Below are 18,730 nucleotides of genomic sequence, written 5' to 3'. Positions count from 1 at the left end.
GTCTTCAGAAATCATTATAATACACTGATTTGGTGCTAGAGAAACATTTGTTATTATGAGTGTTGAAAACAGTTGTACTGCTTAAAATTTTAGTGGAATGTGACACTTTTTTTTAAAGAAATAATTTGTAATTTTAAAATTCCTTACTGTCACTTTTGATCAAATAAATGCCTCCTTGCTTAATTAAAAATATTTCTTTCTTTCAAAAAATCTTATTGGCCCCAAACTTCTAAATATAAGCATATGTTATATAAGTATAAAATGTAATTAAATAAAAAGAATAAATTCTCTCAAATTACGGCCTCAGAGATATGAAAAGAAATCACATGATTGCAGGACTCATTCAGTCCAGTGGCGTCGCTGTTAAGGTGTGGGAATTGTGCGCTGGATTATGTTGGTCCTCCACCGTCCCATAATCCATCTGTGCTGTCCACGTCCCCATGGCCGCGATCGAGCTGGCACTTCATCCGCGTGAAAAACACAGCGACCCGAATCCAACCCATATCAAAAACCTGCTCGTCCATATGTGGATATAACCCGGCGACCAGGTCTTCGTGATTCCTGTGGATTTAACACGTATAACCAGGCGTTTTGTCTCTGTTTATGTCATGAAGTTTTGAACCATCTGGAATCCGGATCCGCCGCTGAGTAATTATTATTACGTCTGTTAAAACAAACCAATGTAAACAACGCTAGTTATACTTCGCTTGAGTACATGAAGCCCTCGTTCGCACGGATCGTTGTCTGTGTATCTGAAAGGCCCGTGTCGGTGATTAAGGGTTAGATCCGGCTCGTCTCATCATGTCGTCCTGGCTGGGAGGGTTAGGCTCTGGCCTGGGACAGAGTTTGGGTCAGGTCGGGGGAAGCTTGTCTTCTTTTACCGGCCAGATCTCTAATTTTACCAAAGATATTCTACTGGAAAGCGCCGAGGAAGTGGGAGGTGAGTTGTCAACAGTCATCAAGATCATATCACTTCCCATACAGACATTTATCACTTTTACCGTGTTTGTACAGTAGGGTCTGCTGTTTTGTTATATAATTGCCTTTTACAACAACTGAAAGTTTTTGATTTAGTTTTGTTTATTTATCATTTATTTTTAGTGAGCACTGCTGTAGGCTAGACTAATGAATGTGACAGTTTATGAATACAGACAGTCCAGATGTGCTTGATATTTAGCCTAAATATCTAAGTTAAACTCACTGTGAAATGTGCTACTTGTGACTATGACTACTTTGGCAGTTTTTTTAAGATGCGATTTTGTTTACATTGGCATCTCGTCAAAGTAATTAGAGGGAAAGTGCATTCAAAAATGAAAATTATTAAACTTTCCAAACCTAAATGACTTGCTTAAAAAAGAAATGTTAGGGACCTGCGGCCTCATGACAGAGCATGTCATTCTGTATCTACTTCTGAGAAGAAAATCATACGAGTTTGGAACAAGAGGTTAGGGTGAGTAAATGGCTTACATTTTTGGGTGAACAGTCCCTTTAGGATTTCCAATGGCATTCTCTACAAATGGCATACGATGCTACGGTGCACTTATATAATGGGCTAAAGTAATTATAGTAAGACAGAGTAAGGGGTTTGTTACATACAGCCGCTGAATCTCTATTAGAGATGTAGCTTCGGCTGGAGTTTAGGCACTTGATCTTAATCCAGAAAGGGCTGGATGTTTCTTAGTTCTGTTGCTTTCTTTTGTCAATGAGGACTTAATATTGAATTACTTTGGTGTGTATCTCTGCCTTGTTCCTTGTTGTATTCTGTCTTATTCAAACACAGAATTAGAGTTGTTTACCAAGAAAAATCTTGCTAGTGTTAAAAGTAAATATGCCCTTTTTGACCATTGGAGGAGTGGACAGACACACACAGCACACTGAGAACTTTGAACAGCAGCTTCCAGCAAAGCAGACAGACCTTGAGTCAATATGTCATGTCTCACGATGCATCGACCTGCGTATTTCAAAGCAGTTTCAGACTTCTTAAAACCTACCTGTTATATGAGTTTTTTATGGATGTATCTCATAGTTTTTGTTTTTTAGTTTGGTTTTTTATTTTACAATTATTAATTACGATTATCACATTTTACATTGAATGATGTTTATACCATTGTTTGATGCAACTGCATGCCATATTTTTATATGAAAACAAACAAGCTGAAAACACTAACTGAAAAACCTTTAGTGCATTTCTATAGTAATAAGCCTCAAATGTCAAATATACATCGGATTGCTTTCTTTAAAATATAAAAAAAAGTTGTAAAAATATGAATGGTATTATAATGTTATACTAAAACTAAAACAATGGAAAGACCCTTAAGATAACATGTAGAAAGAAAAAACATATCTTAAGCGTGCAGAATAACATAAGTGAACTTTGAACGATTAATTGCCGATTTGAACGATTACGTAATTGTGGCATCCATAATTGTAATCGCGATTAGAAATTCGATTAATTGTGCAGCCCTACTACCTGCTTTTGTTGTCTTTAGAAACAACAACAACAAAGTACATTAATAAATGCTGTAAGTATTGTTCATTGTTATTTCATGCCATGTATTGCATTAAATACTTTTAACATATAGAAACTTATTGTAAATTGTTACCAGTGTATATTAGCAATTTTTTAGGCTGGCTGATTAGAAGAGGCAGGTGTGACACCTGGTAGGGTTTGTCCTCTTCCTCAACAACAGAGACCACCTACAGTGGGTATAGTCTGTTGGGATATGTCGCTACTTACTTTGCACATCTAGACTTTGCAATATTTGCCCACTCTTTGATGGTGACCGTTTGTGGACTGCAGTCTTGAAGTCATTCCACAGATTTGCAGTGGTGTTTAAGTCTGGGCTCTGACTAGGCCATGCAAGGACATTCGCTTTTTTCTCCTTCAGCCACTGTGTGGTCAGTTTTGCTGTGTGTTTTGGGTCATTGTCATGTTGGAAGGTAAACCTTCTTCCCATTGACAACTTTCTGACAGAGGGCAGCGCTAAGGACTGAAATGTTCCAGGAAAGCTTTTTCCATGCTGAGCTAATCAAAATGATCACGGTTGAAAGTCAAATGGCTTTGTGATTTGCAAGTGGGGCTGAGACAGAGTATGCTATGTGTGTGAATGCCTCTTGTTTGTCATGTGAACCTGAACTGTGAAATAGAACCTTACTGTTTAGAGCTTGTAGGCAAAAACATGCTGTTACCTATTATTGTTTTTTTTTTTTTTCACTATTTATATTGTGCTTTTTTTAAATAGCTTTTGTTATTTACTCCAGAGTCTATATTCATTTAAGTGTACTTGTCGGTTATAGATATGTAATATTCTGCTGGGGCTGTGCAGCTGCTGGAATAAAATATCTGAACTTGATCCTCCTGGAATGTTGGTATTTAAAGGGACAGTCACCCAACAATTGACTTAAAGTATCCATGACTTTGAATGATTCCTGTGTAGAATGCAAATGTAGTAGTCTATTTTTACTCTCTGTACACTTGTGTTCACCCTTTAGCCTTCTCATTCTGTGAGGTCTTGTGGTTAGTCAGTGTATCATCTCTTCCAGTGACTTGGTAATGTTGGACAGTTTACAGAAGAACAGAGGTTCCCATCATTTTCATGTTTTTTATTTTTTTATTTAGATAAATGGAAAGGACCTGTCACTCTATGATTCACACTTGAGACAATTGCTGTATAATAAAGCTGCATGCACAGATGTAGGCTCAGCTATTTCAGGAACTATGACTTCATTAAACGTCAGTGTGTTTTTCTTTCTTACAGATGGTGCCTCTGAGCTGCAAGTGTCCAGCCCTAGATTGCAGGAACTGGAGACTTTATATGCAGCTCAAAAATCCGAGGTGATTAATTGAGCACAAAAAAGTCCTAGTCTGATGCTGAAGACTTGCCAATATTTCTTAGTTTTTTTCATGAGGGCTAATGTTTTTTTGTGATATAAAATGTAAGACTTTTCTTCTTTTTATTTGCGCACATTGTTTTAAAAAATGCCCAAAATGAACCATAATTCAGTTACAGGATGAGTTGTTTCAAAACATTTTGTCAGTGCATTAACATCTGTAATTAATTTTTTTTGTTTGTTTGTTTGTTTGTTTGTTTATTTGCCTTTGTGTGGTTTAGTATGAGCGCTTGCGGAGAATAAACTCTGAGTTGGAGGAGAAGCTAGAGGCGGCAGAGATTCAGGTCAAACAGCAGTCAGTGGAATACAGAACCCTCCTGCAACAGAAAGAGGTTTGGGTTCAAAACTAACTCCACTACTATTTGGGAGAAGAATTACAATATACCTAATTATAGTGGGAGAATTTCTGAAATTTAGAATCATCATATTGTGTGTCTGTTTATTGTTGTAAAGGTGGAGATCAGTCACCTCAAGGCCCGTCAGAGTGGTCTGCAGGAAGAGGTTCAGAAACTCCAACATTCCGTTCAGGCTGCAGCCAGCTCATCCTCCACCGATTCTGCTGCTGTACTTCCTGTTACCACTGCTGCCAATACTACTACTTCGTCTTCCTTTCTGCACCGGTCTTCAGCTGTCCATCAAGGCATCCATGGCGATGAGGTGGACCTCAGTGATGTCCTGTGGTCACAGCAGGAAATTAACCGTCTTTCCAGTGAGGTGCATCGTCTAGAAGCTGATGTAGCCCACTGGAGGAGAGTTGCACAGGTCACTTTTAAATTATACGTCGGACACAGTTTTACAATTGTATCATGAGAGAGCGTTGACCTAAAATTAGACTAATTCGATTTTTTTATTTAACAGGCATCCAAGCTACCAGGAGTTGATGGTAACGGTGAAGTTGTGAAAATGCACAGAATGATCAAGGTGAAAAACCTTATGAACTGCACCAGAGTAGGTCAGCGCTTGGAATCAGGTTCTGTTTTTAACCTAAATGACATTCTGACCCAATCAGGAGCTGAGAGAGGAAATGGCACGGGAGGTGGATGAGCACCAGCATGAACTGGCAGCATTGCAGGATGCCCAGAGGCTGAAAATGGCTGAAATCTCAAAACGGCACAGAGAGGAGCTGGCAGAGTATGAGGAGAGGATTGAGGAGCTTGAGGAGCAGCTTCAAAGTGGTGAGGAGGAATATTGATGGATATTAAAATGTTTTAGTTTTTAATTTTAGTACTTTTTAAATGCAGATGAAGTCTTTGATTTGTAATTGGGAGGGAACTTTAAAATGAACGGTTGTACAATGCTGTGTTTATCTCCCTCTTCTTCAGAAGGTGGAAATGTTGCCCAAAAATCAAGCACAGTACAGGACTCTGCCAAACTTCAAGAATTGCATTCGACCATACAGTCTTTACAGGAGGAGGCTGAGCTTCATCGCAAGCAGCACAGAGATCTATTGGCCAGCTTGGAGGAGGCAGAGCATCAGAAGACCAAGCTAGAAAGGGAAAAGGAGGAGGCTACAGCAGAAAATACAGAATTGTTGCAGAATTACAGTCGCCTTCAGAAGTCTGTAAACGAACTCCAGGCTCGAGTACAGGAACAGGAGGGGAAGTCTGTGCTGAAAGCCCAGCATGACGATGAGATACAAACCCTGAAAAAAGCTCTGGCAGGTATAGAGAACACAAGAAATTGTGTATGATCAAATATGTTCTTGGATGGGAAAATCCATAAACTGCTCTCTCATATTTATGTTATATTTTTGTATATTATTTTTAGGTGCAGAGAAAGAGATGGCTAGATTGAGGACTCTCAGTGAGGTAAATTTGCTAAAAACCTTCCTCTGCACAGTTTAGAAGTTTGTAGCCCTATAATATTTAGATGTTTTAGCCATGCTGAGGATTCAGATATAAAACAAATGATATAAATGTTCACAATTAAGATAAAGTATTTGGAGACATTCTTGTTGCCTCTGCAAATAATGTAAGTGTGGCTTGAGTGTCAATACTTTTTACACTTTTTCTTTTTTATTTAATTTCAGAGCAGTCCTACAGAAGAAGTAGAACATGCTGACATCCTGGAGCTCAACACCATCATTGATACCCTCAGGGAAGAGAAGGAAGAGGTGGAGAGAGAAAAGGTTTGTATATGTTGACAGAGTTATGGTACACAATAATAGCTGTTGTTTCTTGTTTTTGGACAGAAGTTCAGTATCTGTCAAATCTAAAAATCTTTGAAGAAGATATGGTGATCAGTTCTTCAATAGCTTTTTGAAAGGACACTTGCATGTTATCATGAAAATGGTCATTTTTGCTTAACTGACATTAATTTCATACACTTTTTCTTAATTTTTTTTAATTTATTTTTCTTTATCAGCTTGCATTAGTTGAGAGACTGACTCTGGCCGAGGAGAGACACAAGGGTTTCGAGTCAGAAAGTGCTGTGGAACTATCACAGGAAGTTTCAGACTTAAAGAGCCAGCTACAACAACGGGAGCGAGCACTAAAGCAAGCACATCTTGATATAGAGACACTCAGTGCTGAACTGGAAGAACTGGACAGGCAGAACCAGGAAGCCACACAGGTACTCTTTTTTTTATTATATAGAATCTTAAAAAACAATTCTGTTGAATGTGTTTCTAATTTGAATTAATATACTACATACTTGTTCGATTTTCTTTCTCCAGCATCTTATTGCAGTGAAGGAACAGCTGTCCTTGCAGAAAACTCAGGCTGATGCAGAAAAAGCCCATCTTCAGTCAGATCTCAACTCTTCTCTTGACCAGAGACGGACTCTTCAATTGGAACTGGAAGCTCAGGGGGAGAAGCTAAGTCAAAGTGCCTTCTCCTTGAATGAACTGCACATGGCAAAGCAGCAACTGGAAACCACGGTAAAGGAGTTGAGAGAAAAGTTGTGCAAGTCACAGGATCTGGGCAAAGAGCTGCGGCAGGAGTCCTCTGAACTCAAGAGGGCGCTTCAGGAGAGAGAATCCGAACTTACTGCCCTTTGTGAGAAGTTAACTCATTCTGGGGAGCAAGGGAATGAGTCGGAGGAACACAGGAAGGTACTTGAGGCAAGGGATGAAGAGATCCGGGACTTGAGAACAGAGTTAGCAGAAGTAAAGGCCTCCTACGAGAGGGCCATTACAGAGGACTTTGAATTAAAAATTGAAAACAGGAAGTTAAAAGAAGAGTGCACTCAGGCTTTGGGGAAGATTGACAGTTTGGAAAGGCAGATCCAAGATGGTCAAGCCTCTCTAAGCAGGATGTCCCTGGAGAAAGATACCCGCATTGAAGCCTTGAAATTAGAGAAGAGCCAGTTAGAATCTGAGCTAAGTAGGACTGAGAAACGACTATCAGATCAGGCCAAACAGTATCAACAAACCATTGACGAACTGACCAGAGCACGCTCTATGGATGCTTCTGCACTGCAGACAGAACACGAGCGAATGGTGAAGCTGAATCAGGAAAAAGATCTCTCAATTGCAGAGCTCAGGCGTGAGATGGAGCAAATGGTCTCTGACCACAAAGACACCAGTGAGATGCTGGACATCACTGTGGCAGGCCAAAATCAACTCACCGAGCTTCTGCAGGAAAAGGACGCATTTGCCGAAACCCTAAGAGCTCAAGCTGCAGAAACACAACAGGAATTAGAGCGCAAGTTCTTGGGAGCAACTCAGGAATGTGACTCTCTGAGAAGGTCAGTGGAGGAGAAGGACAAACAGCTTGGAGTCATGAAGGAAAAAAACAGCCATCTAAAAGAAGAGATTGACCGTCTTAGGGACCAGCAAAGTAGACCACAGTTATTGTCAGAGCCACGGACACTAGACATCATCACAGAGCTTGAGACTGAGGTGGCCCAGCTCAAAGCTTCCAGAGATCAGCTCGAAAAAGAGGTCCAATCTTTGCGGAAGGTTTCAGAGGAGCAGCAGGTCACACAGCATTCTCTTCAGGTGCTACAGAGTGAACTAGAGCAAGCACGGACAAGACATGAACAAAGCTCACTCAGTTATGAAAGACTCATCAGTGCTAAAGATGAGGAGATTGTCCAGCTTCAGTCAGAAGTGGAAGGCCTGAGCACACAAGGACAGAGTCATATACAGTCCGTAGAAATCCTACAGGAAGACAAGACCCAGTCACTGAATGGTGAAAACGGTAATGAGAAACATGACCTTTCTAAGGTTGAGATTGAGAAACTTGTGAAAGGAATCAGTGAGAAAGAGACTGAGATTAACCAGCTAAATGAGAAGAACCTGTCTCTAACCAAACAGCTCGATCAACTTGTGGTCTCTCAGAATGAACTGGGAAAGCTCTCGCAGATGGTGCTTCAAAAAGATCTAGAAATCCAGGCGCTCCATGCTCGTGTGGCTGGTGGACACGGTCAAGATGTGGTTTTCCTGCAGCAGCAGTTGCAGGCATATGCAGTGGAACGTGAACAGGTGTTGGCCGTGCTCAACGAGAAAACCAGAGAAAACAGCCAGCTGCGTTCAGACTACCATCGCATTATGGACATTGTTGCATCCAAGGAAGCCGCCTTGTTGAAGCTCCAGCAAGAAAACCAGCGGCTCTCCACTATGAGCGACCCTTCAGGCAGTCAAGAGATGTTTCGAGAGACCATTCAGAACCTTTCGCGCATCATTCGTGAGAAGGATATTGAGATTGACGCTTTGACTCAGAAATGTCAGACCCTGGTCACTGTCCTCCAGGCATCTGGTGCTGGCGATTCCGTTAGTGGTGGCTCAGGGGGTGTTAGCAGTAACCAGTTTGAGGAGCTCCTACAAGAACGTGACAGTCTCAAACAGCAAGTGAAGAAGATGGAGGAGTGGAAGCAGCAGGTGATCACGACTGTGAGGAACATGCAGCATGAATCTGCTCAGCTCCAAGAGGAGCTGCTCAAGCTGCAGGGGCAGGTTTCTGCAGATAGCGACTGCAGCTCACAGCTCTCGGTGGATTACACCAGACTTATTCATAGCTATGAGCAGAAAGAGAAAAGACTGGGATTTTTGAGTCAAGAGCTGGCACAGGTGCAGCAGACCATCAGCCAACTGAGCAGTACCAAAGACGTCCTGCTTGGGAAGCTTGGCAGTGTCAAGCACTCTCCAGAAGCTTCTGCTACCCATGCTTTTGCCCCTCCAAACCTGAAGGGGGCAGCACCACCTGGTCAAGATGAGAGCCTACATCAGGAGTTGCAGTCAATGCAGAGAATTTTAGCAGAGAAGGAGAGCATGATAAGAATTCTCCAAGAAAACAATCATCGCTTGTCAAATTCTGCATCTCTGTCAGAAAGTGATCAGAGAAGCCATGCAGAGGAGCTCAAGCAGGCCCGAGAGAAGCAAGAATCGCTACAGCGCTCCCTCAGAGAGAAAGATCTGCTCATTAAGACCAAGGGAGACCAACTCAGTCAGGTGACGTAAAATTCTGATGTGTTGAATGGCTGGTAGGTAGGGAAAGCTGTAAGAAGTGCAATGCCATAGGTTCTGTTGATGGTAGATTGCAGAGTAAAATGTCAGTTTTGCAGATTTTGTTTACAATCCAAAGTTTGCAAATGCAAAAGTTTTTACATACACTTAAATAAATCTCTGAATGATTTTGTTAATCCTAAACTTATGTGGCATTTTTTCTGTGCAATCTAGGTGAGTGAAAATTTACGTAATCGCGAAAACGACAGTGAGGTCTTGAAGCAGGCTGTGACAAACCTGAAGGAGCGTGCGCTGATCCTGGAACTCGATGTGAAGAAGCTAAAAGAGGAGAATGAAGCGATAGCAGCAAAAGCTCGTGAGAAAGAGACAGAGTTCCGTGCCCTTCAGGAGACCAACATGCAGGTGTCACTGCTGCTTCGGGAACGAGAGTTTCAGTTCAGTGCTGTGAATGAGAAGGCTGCTGCCATTGAGAAGATGCTAAAAGATAAAGAGCAGGTTTGTCTGTTTGTGTGTCTTTAAACATAAAAAAAAAAAAAAAAAAAAACATTTTAATCAAAGAATTCTTCTTTGCCATCAAAGGAAGAACATTTTAAAATGTATTAAAACAAAAGTTTTTCAATTGTATTCGTTTCACTATTACTGTTTTTACTGTTTTTTGATCAAATAAATGTAGCCTTGACGAGCATAGGAGACTTCTTTCAAAAACATAAAAATCCTGCTCATCCTACAATTTTCAACAGTAGTAACTTTTGAATTTTATTTGATTATTATTATAAATTTTTAAATCTCCTGTTCACCCACCCTCCTCAATAACTGCAGTGGAAACAATGCACTTTTATAATGTTAATGCCAATGAAGGCATTTAATTTATTCTGGACTTTTCTGGTTCTATATGTTGTGAAATTGATCTGTTCTGTCATTGTCTGTACTGCAGGGTAAATCTGGTGAGCTGAACCAATTGTTGAATGAAGTTAAGTCCATGCAGGAGAAGGCAGTGTTGTTTCAGCAAGAAAGAGATCAAGTGATGATGGCTCTCAAACAAAAACAAATGGAGACAACCGCTCTTCAGAGTGAGGTAGCAAAGGCCAATATTACACATTATTAATTTGCTTTATTGCCTTACTAAAAGATAACGTATCAATTTAATATCCAGTTGCATCCATCAAAAATATATTTTTATGGGGGAGAATTACTGTACTTTCATGTTCTTCCTCTATGTAGCTGCAACACACACGCGATAAAGAGCAGCGTCTGAAGCAGGAGGTGGAGCGTTTGCGCAATCACCTGTTAGAGATTGAGGATTCGTACACACGTGAGGCTTTGGCAGCTGAGGACAGAGAGGGAGAGCTGAGACGCAGAGTGGCACTCCTGGAGGAGCGGTTAGCATCTTCCTCCAATGCTGTGGAGAGCGCAAGGTGGGTCTGTTTTAGTCTGTTGGTGTGATTGCTTGGTTCAAACCAGAGTCTGCATTCAACGTGTTTCTCCTGCCCTCACTAGTCTCTTTTTATACTGTTATTTGTTTACTCATTATATTGATTTAGCCTCACTAATGTCTCCAACTGTGTGTGTGTGTGTAGTCAGCAGGCTAGCCTGCAGGTCGAGTCTCTTCAGGAGCAGCTGAATGGTGCTGTCAGACAGCGAGATGAAGCTCTTATTCAGCTCCGTGCTTCGCAGGATCAGGTCAACCAGTATGCAGTGTCACTCTCTAACCTGCAGATGGTGCTAGAACAGTTTCAACAAGGCAAGCATGCACATTATTTTTGCTATTCAAGTTTTATTGTAATTTATGAAGAGAATCATCTTTCTTTTATGGAATGACGATCATTAAAGTAATTACAAATGTAGATTGTTTTTTTAAATGTTTGGATTAAGAGAGGAATCTGCAATAAGTCTTCAGTCTTGAACACTGTTGACATCTGTATCTCTCTTTATAGAAGAAAAGGCCATGTACTCAGCAGAACTGGAAAAACACAAGAGAGAAAAAGAAGAGTGGAGAAATAAAGCAGAAAATCTCCAGGATCAGGCGGCTGCTCTGCAAGTCAGTTCAAACAGACATATACAGACCTCTGTCCTTTCTGCACTGTTTGACACAAGGATTTATGTTAATGTGCGACGTCTGTGTTTGCAATCTTAGATAAACCTGGATGAAGCAAACGCAGCTCTAGAATCTGCCTCCCGCCTCACTGACCAGCTGGACCTCAAAGAGGAACAGATAGAAGATCTGAAGAAACAAGGTAAGGCCAAATGTCTCCAGTTAATGACTTTGTTGAAATCAGAGCATAAGAACTTTACTAGAAAACCTCATTGTTTAACAAGGACAGTGATTCTCAACCTTTTTGTCTTGGAGGCGCTCATTGTCCAACACAAGATTCAAAATCCCCCCCCCCCCCATTAGCTAATTCCTCTGGTATTTCTGCTGGAATTATTACAACGTTGGATGTTTTCAAAGTTTATTAACAGAAACTTGGAGTGTAAAAGGGATACTCCACCCCAAAATGAATATTTTCCCCCATGTCGTTCCAAACCCGTAAAAGCTTTGTTCATCTTCGGAACACAATTTAAGATTTTGAATGAAAACAGGGAGGCTGGTGACTGTCCCATAGACTGCCAAGTAAATTACACTGTCAAGGTAGAGAAAAAAAAATGAAAAGCATCGTCAGAATAGTCCATCTGCCATCAGTGGTTCAACCGCGACACAGGATGTGCTGTTTTCTTTCAAATCAAAGCGAAAATACACGTAGAAAACATATCCTTGTGGCGCGGCTGACACAGAGGAGCGTATGTTGCCTGCTTACAGCTCAGAGAAACAACTGCTGTTATTTACTTGGCAGTCTATGGGACAGTCACAAGCCTCTCTGTTTTCATCCCAAGTATCATAAATTGTGTTCCGAAGACGAACAAAGCTTTTATGGGTTTGGAACGACATGGGGGTAAATGATTAATGACAAAATTTTCATTTTGGGGTGGAGTGTCCCTATAATATATATATAAATTGATGAAACACAATTTATTTTGTGAGTCTATAAGATTCAAGATACTGATTCTGCTAATAGATAATTCTAGATGATCGTTAAGGCGAACTTTTTGTTTACATCTTTTTTTTTTAATTTTTTTTTTTTTTGTAAGTATTTTAATTAATTTTGTTCCATTGGAAGTCTGCTGAGGCCCCAGCCCCCTGGTTGAGAACCACTGAACTAGGATCAAGGAAGAGAACAGAAGCACAATTCAAATTAAATCTTCATTAAGGACTAATCAACTGCTGACTAAAACTAAGGCTGGTTATAAGCATTTATTTCCTGATTCCCTTTCAAAACTGTATCCCTCTCAATTTAGTTCAATTCAGATTTCAGTAATTTATTTGTTTCAGTTGAATTCACATTGCGCATAATTTGTATTGTGACTGAGTTCATTTCTTGGTTATTGGTTAAAAAAAAATGAATTATTATTTAAAAGTCAAAAAGCATTTTATTTAGTGACTTTGATCATTTAATTACCCTTAAGAACCTGTGTTGCACAGCACTTATAATATAATATACTTTCAATGACACAATCATATAACACGTTGAGACAAAATACACCACAAAAATGTTTTGTGAAATGACTAGCTCTCAAGATCAGTTGACACATTGTTTGAGATTTTCTCAGATTTATAGCACTGTGAACCATTTTTCTGAAGAGACTTGTGAATGTCAACAGGACCAGGAACACCAGGAACCACGACTGAGGAGACCATAGACAGAATGATCTAGAATGGTTAATTTTTGCTCAGCGAAGCACAAGTGTAGCCGACAGACATTCCAGGGTGTTTAGCACAGACAGGAACTCTCGCACCCTTTCTTATTACTCAGTTTGTGTGGTCTCAGAAGGTAAAGTCTCAGAGGAAAAGGGTTCTGAGGAGCCAAATGGTCTGGATCAGCAAGGGGTATTTTCAGACTTCTTTGTTTCTACTCAACGAGACATTCCCAGACACACTGAACCCCATGCCACTGTTATTACTGTTTATGTTAAGGTGCAGACACACATACTTATTAGTTCAGTGCAAACACTTGTTCTCTACTGTTTGCATTAATGCATAACAAAGTCATATACCACCTCCTGCTGAAAGCTGTGTTTGTGAGATGCATCCAAAATGAACACTCAGCAAGAGCAAGTAAAATTGGCTTTGTCTAGAAACTAAACTTGCCAGTGGCTTATGACTTTATAAGGAACTTCAGCATAATATTAGGCGTAAATGTATAAAAAAAAGTTTGTGGTTGATAGTTCTCACCAAGGCTGAATTTATTTGATATTATTCAGTTTCATTGCCAGAAATTGTGTGTGTAGGAAAAAAATAACTTCTTGGAACCTAAGACACACAGCCATATCTGACAGAAACCAGACATAAGCAAAGTAAATTATTTTTTATTAATGTGTTGGTTTTATGAATTAGCCCATAACTCATAACCCTAACTGTGACGGCAGTGAATAAATGAATACCACAAAATACTCAAACTTGTACCTGTGTGTGTGTTTTGCAGTGGATTTGAGACAGGAGATGTTGGAAGAGGCTCAGAGAAAACTGATGAACCTCCTGAACAGCACCGAAGGCAAAGTGGACAAGTGAGTCCAAAACACATCTGCAATGGAAACATATTTCATATATATGTAGATCCAAATATTTTCAAAAGGGTGTTCCTGTGAAATATCACCTAACAAGATTAACTTCTGACAGGGTTCTGATGAAGAATCTTTACCTGGGCTATTTTCATACCCCCCGAAACAAGCGTTCTGAGGTGCTGAGGCTTATGGGTAATGTGCTTGGGTTGGACCGAGATGAGGTGACCGAGGTGGGTCAGCGCTCTCTGCTTCTTGTACTCTAGATTTCTCTTTATCCTCCCTTTTGAATTCACTTTTTTTAAATGAAAATATTCCTCTTCACAAATGCAAATGTGCTCGTGCCTGCATATTGACATTCATCAAATATGGTCATGTCCAATTTCCCAAAGAGAAAGAGAAGCCTCACCATTCTGTCTCGCCTGTTATGTAAAAATTCCTCCTACTTTTCATCACTCTCAAATGTGGCTCTGCTCCAGTCCTTGTCTCACTCTTGAAACGTGACTGTTACCGTGTTGATTTAATAGTTGACCTCCTGAATCCTGATGTTCGGTTTTCCGCCCAGCCTCTTACTACATTTTTTTCCAATTATCTCTTGTTTGATGTCAGCGTGAAGATTTTTCTCAGATGTTAAAAAGATTTTTCCACTCATCTTACCTATGTGTTTAATTTGGCACAAACCTCAAGCTGCCCATGATGGTCTTGTTGAAAAAGGTCCTTGTTTTGAGTTCTTTTGAAGGATGACTTCAAGTTGCATTCGGTCCTTGCTGGTAATCTGGGTATAGAGACTTCTGCTCTTGTTAGGACAGCTTGCACTAAAAGGCATGTCATCACTCCCAGAAAACGGGGCACACATATGATCGCATTCATTTGGCTGACTGCTAATAGAGCTGATTTGTTTTCTGTTCGAATTGCTGTTTTTCCGTTTTGATCATGGTGGGCTGATTTTCTTAATAAAAGGAACAGATTGGTTCTGATAATAAAGCAGGATGTGGATTATTTTTTTTTTCTTGGAAAAGCCATAGTTTTTAGCTATTGTCCTCAAAGGGTCAAAATCAGTATGGGTTTTTCCTTTTTCAACAAATTGCACTGCAGTCATTCACAACCCATTTTACTTCCATAACGTGTTGTATTTCTAAGTGAATCTGGATATTCATTGAGGGAAAAATGGGAATTAATTGGATTGTGAAACCTAGGTGTTGCATACCAGAATGAGAATGCAAGTTTGCTCAAACCCTAATTAGCTGTTTGTATATGTATTTGGCTATTGGTTAACATTATTTAATATCCTGTGCAGCCTAAGTAACTTTAGCAGAAAGGGAAATTTATTTCCGAGGAAGAGCTAGTTGTTATTAGCATGCATAATGAATCATTCACAATAGGACAAGAAAAGTGCATTAAGAATATAAATAGTAACTTACATAACCTTGTTATAGAATTGAGTACCCCCAGCATAAATATTTGATCTGAATTAAGGTACTGAGGCATCACTTAAATGGCAGTTAATACTTTTTTCCCACTTTTTTTTTTTTTTGCTTTTCATTAATATACTGAGTATGCTGTTCATATATTAAAATGTTATCATAAAAATATGAGACTGATAAAGCAAGCAAACATTATGATAAGATAGATAGACAGAAATCAGGAGTTGGAGACTCACAGGAGGAAAGAGAGAGACTGCGAGACAGACAAAGACTGAATTAAATGACGGGCCCATGCCAATCTTACACCAAAAGCATTTCCTTACCCACAATCTCATAGAAGTAGGCTGGGGTCTGGCAGGAGAGACTCCAGCTATTCAGCAAGTTGTGAGCAATATTACTCAACAGCCTTCAGAGAAGAAAGAGGGAGAGAAGGAAAGTAAATATGAGTATGTGTGTTTCTGGGTCACACAATCCACTTTCCATTTCAACCCATATTTTCTTTCTTCACTCCTCTCCACACCTTTCCCACATTTTTTTATTCTACACATTAAGTTTTCCACTCGAGATCTCTTTGTTTACAACTTTAAAGAATTATCCCAGTCTGCTTTTTTGGTTAAAAAAAAAAAAGTCTGATTCAGTGGTTTTATATATCTTAGTTATATTATTAATTTTATAAAAAAGCATTCTGATTTGCCAGTTGTATCACTCACTTTTACCGTTTTCTTTGTCCGCAGTTGTTACAGGAAGAGGGAAAGAGTGGGATGACCGGATGGGTCTCGAGTTGGCTGGGAGGCAGAGCTGTTCAGAGTGTACCCAACACTCCCCAAAGGCCTACACATACACAGAACCTCAATTCGGTGGGTGCACATATGAATGCATGCACACACACACACACACATTATTATACACATGCATCTTGCTCTTACACTGGTCTCTGTTTTAAAGTCCTTCTCTGAGATGTTTGTGAAGTTCCTGGAGGTGGAGTCTACTCCTGCTCTTCCTGCCCCTAAATTGCCTGTTTATGACATCAAGCCTCTGAGTGCGCCCCCACCTGGCCGGAGTACAGCAAACACACCTGCATCAGGTATAATGTCGCATTAAAACTAGTGATGCACAATATATTGTTATTGCTATGTTTATTGTTATTAGCTCAAATTTGTTTTTGTTTTTTTATGTTTCAGTATAGGCTCACATTGGGTTTTTAAATATATGCGTGATAATTGACACTATTTTTAAGTTGATCTTGAAAATTACAGCTTTAGAGTTTTTTGTTTATAAAAAATAAAAAAAGTAGATAGTTTTTATAAGCTTATATATAATGCAATTTAATCTAATATTTAGTGCATCTCAAAATAAATAGTTTACAAAAATAAAAGGATCCAAATTTAGTTAAATATTGTTATATGTTATTATTTATTTTTTATATATATATATATATATATATATATATATATATATATATATATATATATATATATATATATATATATAATGTTATTATTTATTTTTTATATATATATATAAAATTACACTAGACACTAATAATATAGCTATCATCATAGTTATCATTCTTGGTCTGAACAGGCCTGTATGTCTGTGATCACTTCTAACATTGCTTGTGTTCTTTCAGGTGTTTTAGGCCCAGGTAAGCGCACCGGGGATTCAAACCCCTTCCTGGCACCCCGGTCTGCAGCCGTACCCCTCCTCAATCCCAGTGCAGGCAGCACTGCAGGTTCTGGGGGCCACCTGCTTATGAAGCCCATCTCAGATGCCCTGCCTACCTTTACACCTCTACCAGTGTCGGCTGAAGCGAGCAGTGGGGCTGTGCTGAAAGATTTGCTCAAGCAGTGATATCAGCCACCTGTACTGCCACTCAAAGCACTTTAGTTTATCAGGACACTACGTTCCAGCAGATTGAAACAGAAAACTGGGCCATGTCATGGATTCAAATATTTACTAAAACAACTGATTGCCATTGGAATAAAAAAAAAAGATAAAGCATCTAAGGGCTGCCTGTGCTTGTTAAATTTGACTAAACTGAGGCCTAAGTTTGACAGAATCGAATTCTGTTTGCAAACTGGAAAAGATTACATTATCAAATATTCTTGTGACCTTCTCCCAACATTTATTTAATGTTGTGCAAACATTCAGCTTGTCATTTTTAGACCGAGAGGTGTTTAATGTTTTTTTTAGTATGTTAAGAGACTGTCTGATGCTGTCTGGCATCAACTGCACAAATGGATTTATTAAGCCTTTTACACTTCTGCAAAAACGCTACAGATAGTCTGTCAAAATCCTCCCTTTATGAGTGCTATCAATACCCGTTAATCAAGAAGTGACATTTGATCTTGGATTTAGACTGCAGCTCATGCTCCCATGCAGTACAAGTGTGCACTTATGTTATCTATTTGTACATCATTCATATTTTTCACTGTTTATGCAGCGGGCATAAGCTAAAAATGTATCTGCAATATTCAGACCTTTCTAAGGTGGAAAGAAACATTATGTATATACAGTTTGGAAAACATGCACACATATAGGAAAATGAAAGGTTTAAAGTGCAAATTCAGTCTAAAAATGATCTGCATCTTTTAAACATTATTATAACAGAGGACAACTAATTCAATGGGCTCCAACCAAATATTTAAAAATGGCATTTCCTTGAGGTCTAAAATGAAGAATTGGTTTGTTTTTGTTTTTTGAGAGAGAGAAAATAGCCTTAGTAATTCTCTTTGGTTATACCTTTCATAAAAGTTGGGTGCACTTGATTAAATAGATTTAGGGTACGTTTATACATTTTAGGGTATATATTTTACTCTGATGTTTATTTAAAGTTGATCATTCTTTTTGAAGTTTGAAAGACCACTCATGAAAGTGATAGTCAACAACAGTATTTCTCTTTTCTACTGAATAAACTATTCTGTCCTATGTATATTTGCATTTTCCCTTTTATGTTAATTGATTTATTCATTTATTTAAGCTGCTTAAGTGCTGTTTTAATATGAAGTTGTTACAGTTCTATTCTAACAGTTATTGTTTTTATTTAGAAATACATCTCTTCACGATAACTATGCAAAAGGAACTCCTGCTGTTTGGAAATTAATAAGTAAATCTAATCCTTAATATTGTACAGTTCTTTTCCATATATTATACAAGACTTGTATAAGGAAACATCTGTTGCTATTTTGCATCTGTGTTGTGCATTTGTTGATCTTTTGCATCTGTGTTATCTTCCCCCCCCCTGCAGACTATGTAATCTGCAAGGAAGTAATATAAAAGTGCTTATGGAGGCAGTGGTCTAGAGCATTATCAGACCAGATTAACCACAAAAGGGAATGTCCTTCTTTCCCAATATATGTCTCTAGGGCAAACCCTGTCTGGAATTCCAGTTGTAGCGTAACCATGTCTAAAACAG

The 18,730-nt window shown here is 39.2% G+C and overlaps 1 protein-coding gene across 1 annotated transcript; it reads left to right on the top strand.

Annotated features, from left to right (window-relative positions):
- Positions 1 to 396: 396 nt before the first annotated feature.
- Positions 397 to 18,247, top strand: LOC109099336 (thyroid receptor-interacting protein 11-like). The gene is made up of 22 exons (XM_042769206.1): positions 397 to 940; positions 3,759 to 3,835; positions 4,113 to 4,223; positions 4,345 to 4,653; positions 4,750 to 4,812; positions 4,901 to 5,066; positions 5,214 to 5,552; positions 5,659 to 5,699; positions 5,921 to 6,019; positions 6,256 to 6,462; positions 6,566 to 9,283; positions 9,512 to 9,793; positions 10,233 to 10,373; positions 10,520 to 10,713; positions 10,876 to 11,039; positions 11,233 to 11,336; positions 11,433 to 11,532; positions 13,816 to 13,897; positions 14,010 to 14,124; positions 16,050 to 16,172; positions 16,261 to 16,399; positions 16,946 to 18,247. Exons 1-22 carry the CDS (start codon positions 802 to 804, stop codon positions 17,164 to 17,166), a joined length of 5,934 nt encoding a protein of 1,977 aa, XP_042625140.1. The 5' UTR covers positions 397 to 801; the 3' UTR covers positions 17,167 to 18,247.
- The last annotated feature ends 483 nt before the right edge of the window (positions 18,248 to 18,730 follow it).

Source organism: Cyprinus carpio, chromosome A13, assembly GCF_018340385.1.
Source record: "Cyprinus carpio isolate SPL01 chromosome A13, ASM1834038v1, whole genome shotgun sequence".
NCBI lineage: Eukaryota > Metazoa > Chordata > Actinopteri > Cypriniformes > Cyprinidae > Cyprinus > Cyprinus carpio.
Note: the sequence above shows the minus strand (reverse complement) of the source record. Positions and strands in the feature narration are given on the sequence as shown.

What these genes read in the sequence shown, in the direction of transcription:
- LOC109099336 (XM_042769206.1), top strand. Translation starts at nt 802, where the DNA reads ATGTCGTCCTGGCTGGGAGGGTTAGGCTCTGGCCTGGGACAGAGTTTG. An exon ending in AAGAGGTGGAGAGAGAAAAG is followed by an intron (nt 6,020 to 6,255) that starts GTTTGTATATGT and finishes TTTCTTTATCAG; the next exon opens with CTTGCATTAGTTGAGAGACT. An exon ending in ACCGAAGGCAAAGTGGACAA is followed by an intron (nt 13,898 to 14,009) that starts GTGAGTCCAAAA and finishes AACTTCTGACAG; the next exon opens with GGTTCTGATGAAGAATCTTT.